The following is a 23,866-nucleotide window of genomic DNA, read 5'->3' as shown; positions in this document are numbered from 1 at the left end:
ACCCAAACTTGGCATTTAAAACAGCCAGTATGTTCAAGATATCTTGCTACTATTGACAAGGTTGCATTTTCATTTTAGCCAGTCACTGAACCAGCAGAAAGAGAAAAAAAAAGCTAAAGAGTGAAGCTTTCATGTCTAGTAACTCAAAAGCCATTTCTTGTCAATACTGTAACAGATTAGCTTTGTTATAGGAAAAAAATGTCAGGAAAGGTAACTCACTCAACAGTACCACTCACTCAGGTTTTCTAGTCATGTCACATTAGTGGCATGGGCTTATGGGTAATTGGTGAGTTAGGGGGAATATACAGGAATAGTTCACTCTTTAATCAAGAGAGTGGCTTGTGTACAGTGTAAGGACAAGCTTGATTTTTCTGCTTATGACCAGCTGAAATTCTTGTTCTACAATTTAAAAACAAAATCATTTTCTTTTAATTATACCTCTCATCTTAACTCACACCCATGAGTTAATATCTGCTAGCAATAGGATGTAATGTAACAGTTATTTACATTAGCACAAATAGCAGATTTCCAAGAGCCTGGCTAATTAGAGCCCAGCCACAACATTCTAGAAGCTTGAACGTATTCACAGCAACTTGCCTTTCCCTGAGGAGTTGTAGTTGAAACCGATTAGCTAATTTCATCAGTTCTGTCAAGAATACATCATCTTCTCTCAGTTCTAGCTCATCTGTGTAGATCCAACGCAGCATTGCCATGGTCACCTCAGGGTCAGCATCTGGTGAAAAAATGTGACCAGGTGAAAAATCCAGCTCCTTAAGTCTCCAATATTTGCTGTTCAACTGAAATCACTGTAATTTTACCACCCAAAATCAAGTGTTTCTAAAAGGACACAATAGGTCTCTTGTCATACCATCTATCTTAGACCTCCAACTATGCAGGGAAAAGGTAGGTCAACAGTTACCTGAGGGATTAAAGAAAACTCAAGGTGCTGTAAGCAGTGTTATCGCAAGTCAGAAGGTGGCATGCTTCCTTCCTTCCTTGTCAGTACTGATCCAACTCAATGTTATGTGATACTATCGCTCAAAGTTACCCTATTAAGACAGAGGTTGACCTTACTGCACGAGAGCCAACATCTCTTCTCTAAAAGAGGATATTAGCCCTGATGTCCTAGTCAAAGTCCAACATGTCCCCACAAGGCAGTTTCACTTGTATAAATTGCTCTTCCTGCCCTATACTGTGCTATAGTGTTGCTGCATGCTATTAATAGCTGCTTATTACCACCCAGAGGTGGTTGCAGCTATTCTTATATCTAGTTTGCAATGCTGTTTGGGATCCTTCCATAAGAAAGATGCTCGAGAAAGGCAAGATTTTTTAATTTATCCTTAAATGGTTAGATTAGAAGACATTTGATTTAAATTTCTTAACTCTGCAGGACTCTTACAGTGCCTGCACTCCAGTATATGAAACCCATTGCCACAAGAGGCCAGAGGTATCAATTCTTGTAACACTGCAAACTGCTATCTATTCTAAAAAGAGTTATAATAGGAAGCTGTCTAAGCTAGGTTTAAACTTGCTCCCGATAAGACATTAATACAGGTGTAGACAGGAGCTTGATGAGTAGTAACATGCATGCCCTCATAATTGGAGCAATAAAGCTACTACTAGCAATGTTCCATCAACTGAGTGGCTTTTAAAAAAATAGGCAAGACACTTAATAAATTACTTCTGTGTTGAATAAGCAAATGTTTTAAAAATCAGGTTTGTTGGGCATAAGCAGGGAAATCCCAGAGTTTCCATACAGTGTTAAGATTTTCACATAGGATGTTTTAAATAGATGTATCCTGTAGACCCAAGTCGTATTTACAGGCCATGCATTAAGTATTCTTCCAGATGCCACCTGGTACAGAACTCTCTAAGCAACAGCGCTCTGTGCCAGAACAGTAAGGTAAACACCTCAAGCAGAACAGGCCAAGCTATTTTAAAGTAGCTGAAGACACAAGGAGGATGAGGTAATGTATCTTTTCATGGACCAGCTTCTGCTGGAGAGAGACAAGCTTTTGAGCTGAGAGAAGCAGCTTTCAATCTTACACAGAACTGCGTAAGTTCAAAAGCTTCTCTCTATCGCCAACAGAAGCTGGTCCATAAAAAGATATTACCTCATCCACCTTGTGTCTCTAACATCCTGGGACCAACATAGCAAGCAGCTAGCGAGTAAGTTTTATACAGCTCTTTAGTTTGGACATTGTCATTTAGCATCTCCTTTTCCAAAAAAGGAAAACCTAAACTATGTTTCAACCTCAATATTTCATATTGAGGTTTTACAGATATTTACCATATAGGCTATGGAACTGTACTATTTAGACAAGTTCAGTAGACTTTTATGAAGTTTAGCCAATAGGCTCAGAAACAGATTTGAGACTAATTTCACATGCACATTCCAACCGTTGGGTGCATAAGTCTGTCTCTCGCTCTCAAAGAAAGACTAACAAAGATTCTGGATCACCTAGTGTAATAGTCCTAATGAGCATGATGACCATGTACAATTGACTCAAGACACTTAATAAAGACGACTCTGTCCAGAGGGAAAGCGCTTCCTTTTACTACAATTTCAACTTAAATGTTAACTGGATATTCAGTATTTGTATGTTACAATTCTTGAAGTGAGGATATAAAAGCGCTATGCCTTAATCTCTCAGTGGCTAAATTTGAGACTTCCCAATAAAGTGTTAACACAAGTTATCCTAACACTTTGTATCAGGAGCTTTGGAACGCTAGCACTAAGGTTCTCACAACCAGAAGTACAGTAACTGGCATGAAGAGCAGTTTATGTAATACAATATCTTCTGACCTATTTCTTGGCATCAGTGATCTTCGGGCTGTTTGAATAGCAGGAAGGTGTGGCAACTTTTCTGAAGTGAAGCTTCTGCAAAGAAGCTTATTTGCTACGGCTTGCTTCTTCCCAAAATATCGATTGTTTCTAGGATTCATGATTAATCAAAGGCTTTGACAGCAGTGCCTGCAGTTTAGTCTTGCAGACTGACAAGCCATACTTTAAATTTTTCTCATTTCCATCTGCAAGTTGCTCTTGCTCAAAAGGATAAAATTATCTTTTCTTCCACTAGATCAGGTTGGGGCCAAGACATCCTGTTAAGAGGTGCACAAACTTTTCTAAACAGCTATCAGGGACCACCATGGCAACAGAACAGAGGAACTATGTACAATCCCTGAACCAAGATACTATCTTTAACAGGTAGGATTAATTCAATAGATGCGTTATCATTCCAGTCACAGCTACTCATACTGTTTGAAATGGACACTGCCCAGCCTTCCCTTAAGTTTCAGTTCTCTAGAGAGTTTATCAACGTTTTCATCCAGTTAGTAAGCTAGAAGTTAAGACAACTACTTACTCAGTCCAGCATTGAATATGAAGCACTTTTCATCATGTAAAAGCTACATTTAAGAAAGCTTTTGTCAGTTGGCAATTCCAAGACTTGCGTTGATTGTACCAGTGTTGCTGAAAACTGGTTTCATGCAACACTGTCACTGAGCATCACAAAGAGGTAGTCAAACAACTAAAAACCTACTTGATCAATATTAGTTGTTCAGATATTGAAAGCAAACAGCAGAGGAAGGAAGTTTTCAAGGAGCTAATTCCCAATGTTCACTCTCAGAGGGATTATAAATAGTACCCCATCACTGTACAAGCACATGAAATGAAAAGCCTGCTATATCCAGCATTAAACTCAGAAATGTTATTGTGAATGGCAATGTGATTACTCCCTTTTTAACCAGAACTAGAGAGAGTGCGTCTCAGAGAAAATTCACAAGCCATTTGGGTTGAGCAGTAAGTGCTGTTTTTGCAGCCTGGGTAAGCTATTTGACCATAGGTCTCTAAAGACAATGTGCAAGGGCACATGTCCTCAAAGATATCAAACAGACTAGATTCATAGAATACTTAAAGCAAAGGAGTAATCTGGCTCTTTCAGACAGCTTTGTTTCACCGCACCCCCGCACTATATTTAATTCCCTATCAAGAAAGGGAGTGAATCACCACACTTACCTTCCACCTCATTAAAATGGAGAGGATGGGTTATTGATTTAACTAACATTAAATTTGCAAGTCTGTTAGAGAGTCTAAGCTTCATAATTAATGGAAAAAAAACTCTGTAGTCAGAATAGTATTGTGAATGATGAGATGTAACCTTTTCCCAAAGGGCCTTTTCATTAGTTGTTTCAAAGACATTCAAAGCATCACACACTGACAAGCAGCAACTAACCTGACAGATCCAGTTCCTCAGTTGACACTAGGCTGGCTAGACTCCAAGTCTCACTGCGGGCTGCCAACACAAATTTGTGAGCTCTGATGCGCTTGTCCCCAACCTTTATCTTCAGATCACTGATAGATGAAAAAGCACACATGTATATACAAACATACCCCTTGTGCTTAGGCACTTATGGACTCTGCATCTGTCAAATATCTACAATGTAATAACATTTAAGCATCTAATTTTACACAGAATTGTTTACTATTAGGTAAAAGTCTCTTGCATTAATATATTAAAGGCAAAACAGTTGGTTCATTCTTTCAACGAGTTAAAGAAATTTTCAAGAGTAACCCAACTGTTATCACCACAAGGAAAATGCAAGCTCAGCCCTGTGATGAACGTTCATTAAAAATATATATATATATTCAGTAAGTAGTTCATACAGCACAGACCAACATCAGTAATTGACAAGATGGGGAGTGTGTAGACCCACGATTCAGCCCAGAGACAGGCTCAGGCAAGATTACTTAAAGGACTATAAAGGCACATTTGACAGAACAGTCAACCTGTATAAAAGTAAAAACCCAGAAATACCCCATTTCCAGTACAGCTGCTCTCAGGGAACACTGATTGCACAGATGATTTTTAGTCAGAGCATTCTTTTTATTCAGAAACAGTACACAGACTGATCATTTTCCTCCATCTAACATTATATAGTTAAGGTGTTATGTTCTTAAACACGTTGGATTATTTTTCATCCACTTGTTCTTGCTAACAAAAGCTATATATTTTAACCTTCACCACCACTACTCCCCACCCCACCCCAAAACAAACAAAGCCTTACTTGGGAACTTAAATGCTTATTATTCCCAAAAGAAACCATTTCTTTTTGGAGCTAGTATTTGGACCACTACCCTATTCCTATTTAAAAAAAGGCTATGACATCCTGAACACTCAAAGCAGAGCAGATCTAGGTTCGGATTCTTTGTGTATCAGTGCTTTCATACAAACTCTTTTGGCTGTCACACTTGCATAAATTTGTACAATATACATGGCAAGATTATTAAATACTACTTTGCAAATTTGATTCTACTAGTTTCCCCATATTGTCTTTAAAAAAAAAAAAAAAAAAAAAAACACAACACACTCAAAAAACACCCCCCCCAAAAAAGTGCAAGGAATGGTCTTCCAGGATCACCCAAGTCTCAGATAAGAGACTGTCTACCAAGTGCCAGCAAAGCGCACTAGAGGGATGTGATTTGTGAAGTGCTCTAACTGCCCCGTGTAAGTCCCGTTGGCTCCCTCTACTTTCACATTAATGGTCAAATTAGGTACCATTTACGGAGGGCCAGAGGACACCAGCAGGGTCAATGGGGGGAGGGGGGCGGGGAAGAACAGTTCGAGCACACCACATTTGGGTGCTTTACAAAATCACACCCCTTTTGCGTTGCTATGCCATGGAGACAAGCCTAAAGAGATGGTTGGTTTTAAGAACACTTCGTAAAAATAAAGCAGGTGTTATCTGAACAAAAATAAGAGAGACACCAGCATCAAACTTCACACAGTAAGTTCCCCATTAAATTATCCTGAAGCATACCATGTTTGAAGAGAACTGGTTGATTATATTTAGCTTTGTCACCAAAACTGGCAGGAAAAAAAAAATAAATAAAAGACAGGCTGATACTATACTTAATTTTAGCCACACACACAAAAAAAGCCACATACTAAGTACAGACAGTCTCTCCCCCTTAGAGCTCAGAATCTGAAATAGCTGGTGAGGAAGAGATTTACAGTTTCATCAATATAGCTTCTACTTCCAGGATGCATTTCTTACCTATACTGCTCCTGTTCATAAAGCTCAGCTACAATGGTGAGAAGTCGACTGATGAAGGAGTCACTGGCATTCTCTTTGTTAGACTGGGCAGCCAACAGAGTACACCTCCTCTCTGTATCGGCTAGCTTCTTCTGCAGTTTTACATACTCCTGGCGGAGAAGCATTAGGTGCTTCTCCAATTTGGCCACCTCCTCTGCAAAATACAAACATGCAGTTCAGTTGAAAGGCTGAACAAAAGCCTTAATACACTTCTTTTGGAAATTCTGTGGACATCATCCCCTCCCCCAATTTACTATTTCTATTTCAGCAAATCTGTTCGCCTTAATTTGCTCACTAGCATTATCTACCTGTAATCATCACTAAACTCTCATTTTTATATGGCTGGTCAAATTTAGCCAATGACGTTTACCAGTCATTCCCTGTCCCTTAGAGTGAATGCTTACACCAGAGGTTCTCAAACTGTGGTCAGCAGACCACTGCTCCATTCAGGTGGTCTGGGGATAGTTCCTTCTAAGGTGCATCCCTGAGTGGCTGCAAACAAGAGAATGAAGGGCCACCCACCTAATTAGTGAAACCACACAGGTGTGACTCCACTAATTAGGTGCCTGGACCCTGGAGAAGACATGTAAGATGAGGTGGTGGCCTTGTGGGGGAAAATAGGGGGTAGGTGGGAGAGGGCAGTGGGGTGAGGGGGAATTTGGGACATGCAGGGCTGTGGCAGCCAGAGAAAAAGAGGTGACTTTCCCCAGCTCCAGGGCTGCGGCTGCCGGCCCTCCTTCCCAGCCCCAGCTTGGGGGCTGCTGCGGCAGGGGAGAGGGCACACCCATTGCACTAGAAAGGTAAGACTACTACTATTAAAATATGAGTTGTGCGCTTTTATTTGTAGAACAAAAAAGTTAAGTGTTTTTTTTAATATAGTGCTTTTATCCAAAGCACTTTACAATAGTTATCCAACAGTACAAACATTTGGAAAGATTAAGTGGTCCGCTGAGACCCTCACCAATTTTCAAGTGGTCCGTGGGGAAAAAAATTTTTTTGAGAACCACTGGCCTACACAGTGTTATACCAATTTAATGGTAATACCAGGGTGGATAAAAATGCTTTTTTTAAAATCAATTTTTATTTAAGTCGGATGTTTTTGATAAAATGCTTTTAAAAGGAAGACACCTATCTAAAGATCATTTTAATCAAGATACATTATATAGCTCAAAAGATAGCTCATCATGGAATAGGGATTATAAATCCTAATTCTAGAGTAGGAGACTGTATATTCATGTAATGTTGATATGTTTTGTAAAGGAGTTCCAATAGTTCATGGATTAGGGACCTAATCTTATGGGGTTCCAGGAGCTTCTGTATAGATTTAGGTTAATCCTTCTATCTACCCAATGGGACTCAGTGCTCAGCCTAGACAGTACTATCTGAGATGCTTAGTTTTGCAGTTCTCAAAAACGGTGGATGTGTGATGTCTCCAGAGATAACATGCTTGTTAACAGCAAAAATGTTTTAAAAATATAAAGAGATGAGAAATGAGACCTCAACCCTATTTTCCCCTCTGCAAATTTGTGTACAATCAGTCCCTGACCTCTCTAAAAGTGTAAAGTTTCAAAAAGTTCAATGAATTGTTGGGGGTGGAATAGATCTGGACAAGGGGAAGAAGTCTGGAGATAAATGTGAGAAGGGAGGGACAGGCAGCAGAAACAAAAGTGAAACTGTTTGAGCAGCATATTCCAGAAGTCTTGAGGTCTTTCTGAGTGTAGCCTTCATTGACTGGAGGAGATCTACCATACCTTTCTCTCATGAGAAGGGAAAAATCTATCATGGCAGCAGGTTGTAAGAGACCCCCAGTTTGGGTCTCATCTATCTCTGAGTTGTGAAGAATATGTTGGTTGTTATGACCTTAATACAAGAATGCACTTTTATGTAGAAATCCATGCTTAAATAGAGAGTCTTCCTGACTAGTGATTTAAATCAAATTAATTTAAATCAAATCCACCCTGGGTAACACTTTCCAAACCAACAGTTAAATTGGTTAAACACTAATTAGACAAAATCCCCAAGCATCAACAAGCTTAAAAAAAAAAAAAAAACCACACAAAACAAAACTACACCACATCTTTTACAGACAGAAAGCAAAAGCAGACATTTGAAATTTTTGCAAGTCTGATGCTCGGGGGAGCACTGGGGTTAGTACAAGCTCAGTTTGATCACTTCTCCCCTACTGGGAATTAGTGGTTCAAACCTTCCCCTTATCTCCCCCTCAAAAGCCAAAAATGTAGATGTTTCTACTGCAGTCACCATGATATGAAACTAAAAAAGGCTCAACAGTACCTCTCGTCAGGATCCCACAATCAATCATGTTCAGGGAGTATTGCACAAAAACAGAAGTCACTAAAGGACGCACATATCCCACTTTAAAACTTCTCCAGTGTTACTATCACCTAATAGCCTAGGAACAGAAGGCCGAAATTTTGATCCCTGCCTGGCAGCTATTATAATTTAACTTAACAGAAGTCCCATCTCCCAGCCTGGCCAAAATGGAGGAGTTAGATTGTGAATGTGCCTATATCCAGAAAGAAAAGGAGTACTCCTTTTCTTTTTGCAAATACAGACTAACACGGCTGTTACTCTGAAATATATCCAGAAAGTTTCTAGCTAAGGCCATTTTTTTAAATGGGATTCTGTATTTTAAGACCATGTATGTTGTTTCTGGAATTAAAAAGACTACTATGTCTCTTCCGTATCTGGACGGAGCACTGACAAAGACATTATAAACCAAATATATAAAAAAACCAATGAGAAACAATTCATCCCATACTGACAGGGGAAGAGATTAGATGACCGAGGTCTTCTCTAATTATAGTTTAAGATGCTACAATAGCATTTCACTCAGACTAGTTTGCATGGACAAACATGCAGATATTGACACTTTCATACAAATATTCTAAATAGCTTTTAACGAGCACCATGGCTTGAATGGTCCCCATGATCCTTGTCCTAAAGAGAACATTCCTTTTTAATGGACGAAAAGACAGGTGGGTTAATCATTAATATGCTTGTTAACGAACCTGGGACAACTTTAGGAAGTTTCCTTTGAACACACTAGTTCAGGGGTGGCCAACCTGAGGCTCCAGCGCCACATGGAGCTCTTCAGAGGTTAATATGCGGCTCCTTGTATAAGCACCAACTCTGGGGCTGGAGTTACAGGTGCCAACTTTCCAGTGCGTCTGGGGGTGCTCACTGCTCAACCCCTGGCTCTGTCTCAGGCCCTGCCCCCACTCCACCCCTTCCCACCCCCTCACCTGAGCCTGCCATGCCCTTGCTCCCCACACAGAACCTCCTGCACACCACAAAACAGCCAATGGGGAGACACTGATCAGCAGGGCTGCTGGTGGGCAGGAGAGCTGATGTACTCCTGGGGCTTTTTCCAATGTACATTGGTAAATTCTGGCTCCTCCTCAGGCTCAGGTTAGCCACCCCGGGCTAGATGCTCTTATCTTTTCAACCTTACCTCCGTTTTATCAGCCACAGGCTCACATTACTTACTCTCACTTGCCATGTAAAGTTTAGATAAAAGCAGAACTGGGTTTTTTTGTTTTTTTTTTTAATAAAGTCTAAATAGCCTTACTGTGTGTTTAATAGAGAGCCTTCCATGAGATAGTCTCACGTGACTTAAACCTAGAAGAGATGCAAGACTTAATGTTCTGTACAGTTGGGTAAATAGAGATCAATGACTTGCCCAAAGTCACATAGCCAAGCACTAATTTGGGTTCTGTTTCCAGAGTTACCAGCTCCAATCACTAGACAAAACTTCTCCAAGAACACAGATACAAAAATAATTTCCAAAAACACCATTTTCTCCTCTAATATGTAGATATCTTACATGGAGAGCAGAAGTCGCTTAATAGAATGCATGGAAAGAACTCAAGAATAACGCCGACCCTTATACTATAGAGGATAATACAAGACTGTTTGCTCTATCTGGTAAACATCCGCACCTCTGCATGTTAAAATCAAATCCGTGACAGCTTTGTTCTAGAAAGCACGTCATGAGATATTCCAAGAAAAGTCTTCAATTTCCATTGCCCTGTTGCTCTGTGGTAAGACAGTGCCTATCAGCAATGTCCGAGAGCTTTACAGCTCTTATATTTGCCTTAGCAAGGATGTATGCTTAGTTTTGAAAGTAGATTTTGTGCATTGGCATTGCACAATGCAGCCATCACCCACAGAGAAATGCATGCCATTTTTTTTAAAAGCATAAATACACAGAACCATTTATCTAGCAGACCAAAGATTCCTACCAAACATACATCTGTTACAGTAGTACCTAAAAAAAAGTAGTACTTGTGGCACCTTAGAGATGAACAAATTTGAGCTCACTTCATCGGATGCATGCAGTGGAAAATACAGTGGGGGATTTTATATCCACAGAGAACATGAAACAATGGGTGTTACCATACGCACTCAGATGACAGTGATCAGGTAAAGTGAGCTATTACCAGCAGGAGAGGGAAAAAAAGCCTTTTGTAGCGATAATCGAGGCGGGCCATTTCCAGCAGTTGACAAGAACGTGTGAGGAACAGTAAGGGGGAAAAATAAACATGGGGAAATAGTTTTACTTTGTGTAATGACACATCCATCTCCAGTCTTCATTCAAGCCTAATGTAATGGTGTCCAGTTTGCAAATGAATTCCAATTCAGCTGTCTCTATTTGGAGTCTGTTTTTGAAGTTTTTTTGTTGTAATATTGCCAACTTTTAGGTCTGTAATAGAGTGACCAGAGAGATTGAACTCTTCTCCGACTGGTTTTTGAATGTTACGTTTCCTGATGTCAGATTTGTGTCCATTTATTCTTTTGCGTAGAGACTGTCCAGTTTGGCCAATGTACATGGCAGAGGGGCGTTGCTGGCACATGATGGCATATATCACATTGGTAGATGTGCAGGTGAACGAGCCTCTGATATGTGACTGATGTGATTAGGCCCTATGATGGTGTCCCCTGAATAGATGTGGGAACAGTTGACAACAGGCTTTGTTGCAAGGATAGGTTCCTGGGTTAGTGTTTTTGTTGTGTGGCGTGGGGTTGGTGGTGAGTATTTGCTTCAGGTTGTCTGTAAGCAAAGACTGGCCTGTCTCCCAAGATCTGTGAGAGTGCTAGTTCCCACCCCCCCCTCCCCCCATGTTACTCACACCTTGTCAACTGCTTGAAATGGGCCATCCTGATTATCACTACAAAAGTTATTTTCCCTCCTGCTGATAATAGCCCACCTTAATTGATTTGTCTCATTAGAGTTGGTCTGGCAACCCCCATCTTTTCATGTTCTCTGTCTATATCTTCCTACTGTATTTTCCACTCCATGCATCTGATGAAATGGGTTTTAGCCCATGAAAGCTTATGCCCAAATAAATTTTTTGGGTCTTTTAGGTGCCGCAAGTACTCCTCGTTCTTTTTGCTGATACAGACTAACACAGCTACCACTCTGAAACCTGTTTCCAAATAAGGTACATGCATAACACTCCTTTCGAGGATATACAGTATATTTTCCATTGCATAAATGCCAAAGAAACTGCTATAAATGGATTTTAGTACTTCTACAAGCTTTAACGTTCTTTAGAGGAGGACGAGTCACACTCAAAGATGCCAAATGTTTTCAGCCTAGAAGATAACAGGAATTCACTTTTACTCTATCCCTTACAACCACAGAGCCATTGATCAGTACAAAGGGACAATTAGCATCAAGAGGAAGTGTGTTTTGGAAATACTGTTTCATCAATATCTAAGTTATTACTACAAGCAGGGATCAACAGAACTGAATTCTATTACATAGTATTTAGACCTAGACAGATAGGAACTTGGCTGAGCTCTTGAGAATTCTGCAAGGCAGGGCCCTTAGGGCAAATCATCCCCCTATCTAGTTTGACTGCAGATAGAACGCATCATTTAGAGATCATGTCAACATTCAGTCTTTGCCCAGGGACCGTTTGACTAATGCTGCTTTAAGAATTCTTTAAATAGGACATAACCTTTCATCCAATAAGGCAATTGTTTACATCAATATTTTGCCATGAAGAGTAAAACGCAAACTACAGAGCAGGCTCATTGGGGGCACAGCCAAATTTAGCTAGGCCATTAGAACTAGGTAGAGAGAGATTTGTAGCTGGAACTAAAAACCTTAGCCTTTACGATCACTTGTTTTACAAAGTACAGTACAAGCTTAAGTGTCTGCTAGGTAACAAGCAGTATCTGGAGTGACCTGTCTTTAAAGAGGATCAAATTGTTTTGTTCTTTAACAAGGAAAGCTCATTTCACAACACAGGCAGCAGCTACCTATGTTGCTGTACTTCGATATGTTAGCTATTTTACTTCATTAGTTACTTTCAGTGGATCTTCCTTTGTTTTGTTGAAGTAGATTGAACTGGAATGTATTAAGGTCTTTCAGAAAGCTGCAACCTACACTTACATCCTTAAGGATGTATCATTAAGAACAAGCTTCCAGCCTTTTTTGGATCATCTTTGCATGTAATTCATAAGCAAGCAGTTTGTGTGTTGTCAGAAACATGACTGTATTGGTCTGTTACTAGATGGAAATGGCAGACTTAATAATGCACAAAAGGCAGAAGTGTTCAATAGTATTTCAGGGAAAAAAAACATAACACTTTCAGTTCCTCTAGTATCTCAGGAGGATGCTGAACAGCAGTTACTAAAGTCAGACACTTAAGTCAGCAGGCCCAGATAACCTCTGTCCAACATTTTTAAAAGAGCTAGCTGAGGAGCTCATGGATAGTTAATGTTGATTTTCAATAAGTTCCAGAAGACTGGAATAAAGCTCATGTGACAAAATTTAAAAAGGGTAGAAAGGATTACTAACTTTTTTTTTTTGGTATAAGAGGTTTGGCTGATAAAGATAATTGTATTACAGTAACACTGACTTTCACAAGGCATTTGACTTGGTACTGCAGGACAGTGGTTAAAAACTAAAGATATAAAACTAACATGTAATGTGTGCCATAGATTAAAAGCTGGCTAATGGATAGGTCTCAAAATATAACTGTAAATGGGGAATCAAATGGGTGTTTCTAGTGGGTTCCTGCAATCGTCAGTTCTTGGCCCTATACTATTTAAAGATATTAATGACCTGGAGAAAAAAAAAAAACAACAATTGCTGATAAAGTTTGCAGATGACAAAAATGGGGCGAGTATTAAATAACAAAGACAACAGCTCTCTGATCCAGAGCAATCTGAATTGCTTGGTAATCTGGGGATAACCCAACAATATGCATTTTAAATATGGCTAAATGTAAAGTGTATACATCTAGGGACAAAGAATGTAGGCCAAACTATAGGATGAGGGACTTTAATCCTTGAAAGTAGTGACTGAAAAAGATCTTGGGGGCATGGCAGATAGTCAGCTGAACATGAACTTCTTGTGTGAGAGACTGCAGCCAAAAGGGCTAATGGAATCCTTGGATGCATAAACGAGGGAATCTCAAGTAGGAATAGAGGTTATTTTCCCTCTGTATTTAGCACTGCAAACGTTGCTGGAATATGGTGTCCACACTCAAGAAGGATGTAGATAAGAGATAAGGACATTGGTTTACAGGAGAGCCTCGAGAGTGACTCCAGGATTAGAAAATATGCCCTATAGTGATAAGCTAAATGGATTGGGCTCCTGGAGCCTAATAAAGAGAAGGTTAAGGGGTGACTTTATTACAGTCTATAAATAGGTACATGGGAAAACAAATATTTAACATCTCTCTCTCTGCTAGACTGAAGAGAGCAACTGTCAAGCTTCAGGTTCCAGCCACTGAACCTATTTTCCAGTCTGAATTAAGGCATAAAATTAACAGTGTAATTAGCCATTGCAACAACATACTAATGATCATGGTGGATTCTCCATCACTGACCGTTTTAAAATCAAGATTGAATGCTTTTCTAAAAGATTCGTGCTAGGAATTATCTTGGGTAATTTCTATGGCCTATGTTGTATAGATCAGATCATCACAGCGGTCCCTTCTGGCTTTGGAATCTATTGACACTGACACATCCACAGGCAACAAGAGACCTATTGATTACTTAAAGCACAGGACAGCAGAATTAGGTAGGAAGCAATGTATATCAGTCATTTTAGGTCATTTAAAAATAAGACTAGACATTACAATGTCTACAGTAGTTATGTTAGGAGCAAGAAAACACTGAACCAGAAGTATTAAAAGGCAAGAGTACAAACAAGAGTTCTTCAAATGTTTGACACCTCATAGCACATATTCTATTTATAACCCCTCTCACCATGAGGTAGGTTTCAAAAACAGCACACACAGTTTTAACAGCCCTTTCATTTTTCAAGTATGGCCTAAACTTTTACGAAGGGCAGACAGACACAGAAGCCAGGAATCTCTTCACATCCTGTTTGACAGATTTCTCTGGCCTTGGGAAAGTCATTTATCCTATCTACCTCAAATTCATCACCTATAAATTGAAACACTTATTGACAAACACGTCTCAATAAACTGACTAATAGATGTTTGCAGAACCACTTAGAAGAGGAGTGCTTAAGCATTAAGTTGCTACTATTACCTAAAAAAACAGCCTCCTGTCAAAACCAAACCACCTCAAACTAGTATGGTATATTTACAGGTAAAGACTCCTATATACAATAATCAAAACTTGTCCTTCTCCTCTCCTACCTGAAGTCTCTTAAAAATCAAACTCAAAGATAGATTGAGCTTGGATAAGTATCCAATACAAGGAGAGACTGCCATAACAGTTACTACTGGCAGCTTTTCAAAGTCTATCTGAGACTACTAGGCCAAGCTAGAGACCGAAGGAGGGAGATTGCCCTTCTTTAGGTTCAAGGGCAACACATTTGTGAAAAACCCACCCCCTTGCCATGTCTGGCTGCCAAGAAAGATACTGTTTACTACAATGTTGTCCCTGAACTATACATGAGGGCCATCTTTCATATTGACTTCTGGCTGGTAGTCATAAGTGTCAATGCACTCCACCTCCTTCTAGCTGCTGATATTTTTTTGTCTCTCCCCACACACACCCACCCAAAAAACCCTCTGCAATCAGGAGACTACGAGGGATGGGGAAGAGAAATCCCAGGATTTCCCTGACCATCACCAGGAGAGGGGAAACCCAACATTTGCTACTTCCTCTACCTCCCCCTTCCCAAACACACACGCCCAATCCTCCTCCACTTTGAATAATTTAATTGGTACTTTCATGCAGCCCAGGGCATCCCCGCCCCCCCCAATCAGCAAAAGCATGAAATTAGTAAGCTTGATACAGTCACCATTGTCCACAAGATTCTGAATAAAACCTGAAACTGACCAGAGTCTTTCTAGTCTCCCTCAGCTTGCGAGACCACTCTACCTGTGGCTTACACTGGTTAGTTATTTTCACACCCTAAAAAAGGGTTTGGTTTGTGTTTTTAAACTGAAACCTTAAATTCTTATAAATCAACAGTTTAAATCTCCTCACTCACCAGGGACAAGAGAATTAGTCAAGCCTTGACAGGCCACTATTATTTCCCATTGTTTGCTACAAATTCACCAGGATATTTGCACAGCAAAAGCTAGGCATTCACTTATCTTGCATGCATGGGTGTGTGCACCCTATATGTTTGTAAAAGTCAGCTACTGCACATTCACAGGCATACACAGTATTAATCTTGTGAGTTGTATGGAGTAGTACACAGCTGCTTTTAATATGAAAATGAAGCCCTGAATATCCAGCCACTAATGATAACGGCAATCTAGAAATATAAACTTCACAGAAGTTTGTCACAAAAATGCTACTTTGGTCCATGGTGAGACTGCCAATTTCCACCATAGTTATTTCACTAGTAATTTTTCAGAAAGCACATAGTAGCATTCAAATGTTGACAGCATCATCTCCTTACAGCTATACATTAGTATGAAGTTTCTCCTGCATCTGATTTCCAGGATAGTTGTGGAACACACTTTTATACAATTTATGGTTAGTACCATTTTGTAGAAGCAGGACAGTCAAAATCACAATAAGAAAGCAAGAAGAGTACTACTGAGTTTCACAGATACATTTAAGGACCTACAGAAAAACATTAACTAGAGTTATGTGAACATTTTAATACTAATGTTGATACTGTGCGCATTTCTGGCCTTTTTGTTGAGATGTAACGAAGGATACTATGATTCTTGGACTACTCTGAGTCTGGTGTTTGGTGCTTGGATAATGAAAATTTAAGCAAGCTTCACTTTCAGATTCTGAATGGTTCAATTGTTCAGGCTTTAAACATGACAGGGAAAACTTGTTTAGAAAGCTTTCACCTGGAATGTGTGAAGTCAGGAAAATTTCTATTACTCTTTGGTTTAAAAAAAACCAACTGTATAAACAAAAAACTTGACGTTTCAGGCAGCTCTGAGTTGACCATGTCCTTTTAAGTATGCCAAATACACAGCACACTAATATTTAAGCATGAAGCCAGAAATTAAAGGAAAATTTCCAGTACAAGAGCTTCAAATTACACTGTCAAAACTGAAGTTTAAGGAATGATTAGCTGTTACTACCACAATAAGCAATAAAGCTTAGCGCAATAGAGCTGAACTGCAATTCAGACAGTGAGGGGAAAGGACCTAGTTGGTATCAGCCATAGAAATAACTCCTTGGGAGAAGCAAGTGGGACCAAGCAATTCACTCCTGAGCATGGCTGAGGTCAAGCCTCATTCTAAGTACGTTCTGTTCGGGGAGAGGAAAAGTTTGGGCTGGTCAGCTAGTCAACTAGCTCAAAGGCAGTCATTTCTGATAGAAAAGCAAGCAGTTTAATTTTCCAGATAAGTCACAGTAGCCTTACAAAAGTAAGCTATAATTTGATTACTTCTTGTTTCAGAACAATTTGATTTCAGGAGGAAGATTGTATCTTGGTTGAATAAAAATATTTTGAAAGCGTATAGAACACAAGCCACCCTGTTTTTGTATCCCAATCCTTGAATCAGCAGAGGGGATTATTAAAGACCATGGGGACAAGCAAGCACAAAGCACGTGGTACCATATAACACAAGAAATGCACTAATATATTTTCCAAGATTCATGGTAACCTAAATATCAATAGTTTTCATGACAGATGAAGCTGTTTAAGTCACAGGAAGTACAAGAAGTCTTGGATAAGGCCAGTTTTTTTGTGAGAACCACTTTTCCCATAAGAGCAGAGCAATCACGTACATGTAAAGAAGTACAGAAACCATGTGTCCCTTGCCCACAAGGGTGATATCACTAAACTGGATCTCCTTGTATTGTCTTATGGAGCAAAGTTTTACCAGTGCTCCCATTTGCTAAACTGGATTTCGGAGATATTGGTAACTCTACAGCTTGCAGGAGGAAAAAGTGGCTTTAATCACGGATCAATTTATATCACTCATGGAGTGGAAGACCTTCCCAAGGCAGGTTTCTTAGAGTAGCATCTCAAATGCTCACAGAAAGCTAGACTTATTACTACGCTCTCTGACGAAGGGACTGATAAATCTGTAACTAAACAAGAATCTGTGTACATCTGAGTAGGATTGGCAAACTTGTACTATTTGTGGATAGACTTTAAACTGAACTGAGTATCAGTTACCTCTTCCCTCAAAACTCAGCTCTCTACACAAGGCTTGTTCTCATTTGCAATGCAATCCGGGTTTCCACTCCGCCATCCTTTGTCCAGTACTCCTTCCTCCTATTCCCATCTCCTCTTTATCCAGGATTTCTCCACCCTCATGTGCTAGTCCAACAGCAGCTGTAGTGTTGCACATCCTCATGACTCATCTAGCTCCCTCTGGTGGTGCTGGATTCTATCAAAGGGGACAACACATTTCTTTGACAGAGCAGCCACAGAACCAAGTGTAAGTCTTGTCTACATTAGAGACATGGATTGTAGCATCTCAATCAACTGGACTGCACCTTGAAATAATCTTTCATGTGGATGCAATCAACTGAAGTTACCAATAACCTGTAGGGAAAAGTGTTGATCAGCTTCTGCTCAGATGACTATGTGCTAGCTGATACCCCCCTCAGTCAACAAGTCTCCTTAAATTGCCAGCTGAGTCTTGAAATGCTAGAAACCCACTGACAATCAAGTGGGAGGTGCTGCTCCAACAGAGCATCACCCTAATGAGGCAAAGTGAGTCTCTTAATCTGGCCTTGTAGAGGGCACACTTAGGGTAATGGAGCCAGCCTGCACCATGGCCCTTGCTTTACCTTATTATAAACTGACTGCAATCCAATTGCAAATCACTGGCTTTGTGCTTTTGGGTCAAAGCTAAAGGGAATTCACTCATTCAGGGAGGTCCTTTGAGGAGCACGAATCTCTCCTTACTAGCAGAAGCTAGTGAGTGCAGTCTCAGGCAACAATACACATCTGGCTCACTGGTCAAAAAACCTGAAGCACAGAAGAGGCATTTCAGAGCCTATTGGGGACATGGTATCATGGCAGCACTCGCTTGGACAACTAAGCAACTGTATCTTTGGCAACCACTTCACCTGACTCCACAAAAGGCAGCCCTACTGGGGACACAGGGGCATGCCTACCAAAGATCGAGGGTTGGTAGGCTGGACACACTCAAATCAATTACCTTCAGTTGGTGTAATAACAATTGCTTCAAAAAAATACACTTGCCTACCATTTAAGTCACAAACCAAATTGTAAGTCTTAGCTGCCTATAGATAAAAGATAGAAATTTGTTACCCAGGACTATTTTAAAACACCCACATTTGTCTGAAAACAGTGCTTACTTTTCTAAAACAAACCTAAGTTTATCAAAACTGAAAAGTTAGCCACAAGAAACTTTATTCCGTTTACTTTGTGCTTAACAGCTCTTTGTACTGAGTCAGTTTCCTCTATGTAGGAATACAAAAAGGTTCTCCCTTGCTGAAAATATCAGCAAAATCCCTAAACGCCAACATAAGATCAGTAGAACTCTTAGAAATATTTTTAAATAAAAAGTTTCAGGATATGCTATTTAAAGGTGCTCTCAAAGTGGATTTTATTAAAAGTTAAAATTCCAAAAGTATCAGGTTGTGTCTTTAAATACACAAACAACAAGACTGAATTTTTAACTAGGCTTGCAAAAAATTAACACTTGTGTTTTTAGAAATTGCAAAGCCTAATAAGGGCTAAATTTGAGGCTACTCTACTGCCTCTTACAAGATTAGATTTTCTTCCAATAAAAATAAAATAATTGTGGATTGTTGTGGCTCTAAAAGATCATATCAAACTTCTCTTTCCACAGAAGGCCTGATAAGTGAGAGCACCACTCCACTAAGTTTTACTGGATTTGTTATAATTGCACACTTTTTGGTATAAATGATTCATCAGTGAGTTTGAAACTGGGTGCCTTTCACAGCAACATCTCACCTGTACCATGCCAGCAGCCACCACTTTAAATTATCTGAATCTTACATCTGTGGAAAGCTTCCCAACCAGAATCAACTGTGTCGATATCACACACCCTGACTCAGGAAAGGAGAGATGCATGCGAACCCCAGTATCACCGCCACCTCCTCCAGAGAGGGAGGGAAAGAAAACCAGGAAACTGACACTATCCTGTATTCTCTCTTTCCTTGGAGAAGGGAAAGGAGCAAGGTAAGGCAATGCTAGTTACCATCCAAGTGTCGGAGGAAGGGGCTAGGGAGAGGCACTCCACAGTTGCCTGACACACAGAGCAAATGGAAGTAAGACAGAGAAGGTGACTGAACCCCCGTAACAGCTCAATGGAAGCAGTGTGAGGCAGACACACAGCAGAGAGGTTTCTAATCCTAATCCCTTCCCACCACCCCCCTCTCACTTTAGAAGTGACTTGACGGTCCCCAAGGCACCGGGAGGGGGGGGGGGGGAGACGACAGTCTCTTCCTCACTACCAGGTGGAGGGAAAGAGCAGCTCAGCCCGCATGAGGAGCCGGGATGCAGAGCAAGGGCTGGCAAAGCACCAGCCAGACGTGTACACCGCCCCCTGATAGAGACAGGGGAAGGAGCCCCCTCCCTCCCGGCTGGCGAGATGCTCCCTCCACCCAGAGAAACGGGAAGGGGGGGGGGGGAAGACACCTGCTTGCTCCCCCCTCCCCCCGACACGGCTGGGGAAAGCGGCCCCCCTCCAGGCTGAGGAGAGACTTCGCCCCTCTGGGCTGACAGGGGACAGGGACGCCCCCCACGCTGGCGGGAGCCCACCGCAGAGGAGACGCCCCCTCCTCTCCCCACGCAACGGCCGGGAGCGGGCAGGGCACAGGCCAGTCGCGGGGCAAGCGGCGGCAGCCCCAGCCCAGGGCTTCTACCCCCCTCCCCCGCGCCTACCTTCCGCCATGTTGGGTCCGGCCGCCTGCGCTTCTCGCGAGAGCCGCCACGCAGGGCCCCTTGGCCAGGCACTCTCGCGAGAGTGAGACCCGACCTCGCCCTCCCAGCGCGCGCCGGGAACCTACGTCTGGCGTCTAGAGCCCGATAGGGCTGGGCAGCTCCCGGCCTGCCCCTTTATGCAGCGGGCGCTGCAGCGTCGCCGGGGCACCAAAGGGAACCTCCAGGCACACTCCCGATCCCCCACCTCGGGCACTATCCCCCTCCCCCCCTGCGGGACACACTCCCCATCCCCCACCTCGGGCACTATCCCCATTCCCCCCCGGGGGACACGCTCCCCATCCCCCACCTCGGGCACTATCCCCATTCCCCCCCCGGGGGACACACTCCCCATCCCCCACCTCGGGCACTATCCCCATTCCCCCCTGCGGGACACACTCCCCATCCCCCACCTCGGGCACTATCCCCATTCCCCCCCCGGGGGACACACTCCCCATCCCCCACCTCGGGCACTATCCCCATTCCCCCCTGCGGGACACACTCCCCATCCCCCACCTCGGGCACTATCCCCATTCCCCCCCGGGGGACACACTCCCCATCCCCCACCTCGGGCACTATCCCCATTCCCCCCTGCGGGACACACTCCCCATCCCCCACCTCGGGCACTATCCCCATTCCCCCCCCGGGGGACACACTCCCCATCCCCCACCTCGGGCACTATCCCCATTCCCCCCTGCGGGACACACTCCCCATCCCCCACCTCGGGCACTATCCCCATTCCCCCCCGGGGGACACGCTCCCCATCCCCCACCTCGGGCACTATCCCCATCCCCCCCCCAGGGGGGACACTCCCCATCCCCCACCTCGGGCACTATTCCCATCCCCCCACGGGGGGACTATCCCCATCCCCCACCTTGGGCACGATCCCCATCTCCCCTGGGGGAGACGACACTCCCAATCCCCCCCTGTGGGGGTGCACTATCCCCATCCCCCCCTGTGGGGGCTCACTATCCCCATCTTCCTCTGGGGGGACACTCCCCATCCCCCACCTCGGGCACTATCTCCATCCCCCCCCGGGGGACACGCCCCATTCCCCCCCCCCCATGGCCACCTGGAAAGATGCACTGAGACCACTGCATGCATCACCAAGCAAACAGGAAGGGGACTTTCAAATTTGCAAAGGAATGTACGGGGTGAGGAAGACGGTTGGTCACCTGAGGGCAGGGCAGTAGAGTTCAAACCAATGACCAGAGAGGCGAGAACGGGCATTGTAGGACACCTCCCGGAGTCCAATCGCAGTGCTGTAATTGCCACGGTGTCTACACTGGCAACACAGTACTGTAGCCCCAGCGCAGAAAGCTGTACTCCTCTCATTGGGTTGGTTTTTTAGAGCACTACAACTGCGCGGTTTCTGCACACAGAGTGGCTTGGCCGTCTGTACACCTCAGGAGTTACAGCGCAGAAACTTGCCAGTGTAGACAAGGCCTTAGAAAATGCTCCTCGTGTTCTTGGTTCCTGCTGCATTTGGAGACACAAGACTTTGTACATTTCTTTTAAAAGACAGCCTCAAAGAAAATACCAGACTCCATCAGTTACTTCCTAGTGGAACGTGCCCCCAGGCCCTGAACTTTAACTAGCCGCCCTGATTGAAAAGGGGCAACAATATGTATTTGTATTCCAGCAGTGTCATTGTTTCAGATGCCGAACAAACATTTAGTAAAAATGCAGCTCCTATCTCAGGGATCTTATAATCCTGGTAAATGACAAGACACAACAGATGGGTGAAATAAACAAATGTCTGAGAGTCGAAGAGAGGGAGGATGAGGTAACAGTAATATGAGCATGTTTTTGAGCAGACAAGCAATGCAACTCTAGCTCGCTACCTGCCCTTTTTATTTCCAAAGGATCCTACAGGTCTTTGCAGCCTCCAGAATGATAATATAATATGTTGTGCATGTATGGCACCTTCTATCCACTGATTTCAAAGCACTTTGCAAATAATTAATTAAGATTCACAACACCCTATTAGTATTGTCTTTGCTTTACAGATAGGGAAATGGAGGCACAGAAAGGGTAAGTGACCTGCCCAGGGTCATACAGGAAAATTGTGTGGTGAGGTTGGGCATAGAAATCAAATCTCCAGACCCCCACACTCCCTATGCCTTTACTTCTTTACTATATGTACAGGTATCACTACAGATAAATACTGGGGTTGGGATATGACAACTCTGGCAATGCTACACAACATTCTATTGAGAGAATGAGCTAAACCCACCTGCACAAGAGAAGACTGTGTTTTTAATACTGATGGCTTCTGGTGATAGTATGGAAGGAAGCTCACTGAGCCCAGGTCTACACTAAAAAGTTAGGTTGACCCAGCTACACCAGGGGTGTGAAAAATCCATACCCTTTAGCAATGTAATTAAGCTGACCTAACCCCCAGTGTAGACAGTGCTAGGTTGACAGAAGAATTTTTCAGCAATGTTTCTAATGCAGACATAGCCTGAGATTAGACATGTCACCCAAAGACGCTGATAAAAATCCAGGCACATAATAACAGTTTACATCTATACAGAGAGCATTTCATCTGCAAAGATTTGAAAATCCTTTAGAAATCTGACAAACTGATACAATGGTTTTATAAAGTAATTTTTCCAGACATAATGAAATCCATCCACGTCTGGGATGTAACATGACAACAATTTAATAGTGCATAGGACCAGTACACATCACAGTTTAGTTTAGGACACGATGTGTATACTTTCCAAATACTTTATACTTTCCACTGTTGTGTATGCTGCCCTGGAGGTCAGCAGTCTCAGGCTATGTTAGGAGGCTAATTCTAGAAGTGAGGACTCAGGACATGGGCTTCAATCTCCAGATCCTAACTTCTAGAGACTGGTAGCAAGAGCACCGTTCCTGATCTCCACTGTCAGGGCAGTCCACCTGGAGAGAGCAGCCTAATCTAGTGGATAGGCCCCTGTACTGGATATTGGGTGTTATGGGTTTTCTTTCTGGCTCAGCGACTGATCTGCTGGCTGACCTTTGGTAAGTCACTTCACCTCTCTGCCTTTGTTTCCCCTCCCACTCTGTATTATCTATTTAAGGGAGGAGGTCTAGACTAGTAGATAGGCATTGGAATTGGACTTGAGGACTGGGTTCAATTCCCTGCTCAGCCACAGACTTCCTGTGTGTGATTTTGGGCAAGTCACTTAAGCTACCCTGTACTTCAGTTTCCCATATGTAAAAATAGGAATACTGTAGTACTTCTCTACATCACATGAATGATGTGATAAAATCCATTCATAAGTGTGAGGTGCTTATGACAAGGGATATATAAGTATCCAGAGAATAACAGAGAAGGTCTGTCGTCTATATGGTGATATCCAAGTGACTTTCCTTGCTACATCTCCTTTGGTTCTCTGGGTGTAAGTTACACTTGTTTTACACCCCAATTATATGCCAAAGGGGTGCAGATTACACAGCTTTGCTATTTACATAATTTAC

At 42.4% G+C, this 23,866-nt stretch overlaps 1 protein-coding gene across 4 annotated transcripts in view; it reads right to left on the bottom strand.

The window, feature by feature from the left end:
* The window catches only part of ANKFY1 (ankyrin repeat and FYVE domain containing 1), a 55,391-nt gene extending 34,971 nt beyond the window's left edge, over positions 1–20,420 (bottom strand). The window contains exons 1-5 of one of the 4 annotated variants that reach the window (XM_074974301.1): positions 20,363–20,420; positions 17,654–17,867; positions 6,058–6,250; positions 4,236–4,354; positions 598–733 (exon numbers count right to left, since the gene is read on the bottom strand). In XM_074974301.1, the coding sequence (XP_074830402.1) occupies positions 598–733; positions 4,236–4,354; positions 6,058–6,221 (419 nt within the window). In that variant the 5' untranslated portion in view covers positions 6,222–6,250; positions 17,654–17,867; positions 20,363–20,420. Of the gene's footprint in view, positions 1–597; positions 734–4,235; positions 4,355–6,057; positions 6,251–17,653; positions 17,990–19,429; positions 19,653–20,362 lie in introns of those variants that run through there. The other 3 variants (XM_074974302.1, XM_074974300.1, XM_074974303.1) reach the window with 3 other exon arrangements.
* Between the last annotated feature and the right edge of the window lie 3,446 nt (positions 20,421–23,866).

The sequence above is a fragment of the Natator depressus genome, chromosome 17 (genome assembly GCF_965152275.1).
Source record: "Natator depressus isolate rNatDep1 chromosome 17, rNatDep2.hap1, whole genome shotgun sequence".
Classification (NCBI taxonomy): Eukaryota; Metazoa; Chordata; order Testudines; family Cheloniidae; genus Natator; species Natator depressus.
Note: the sequence above shows the minus strand (reverse complement) of the source record. Positions and strands in the feature narration are given on the sequence as shown.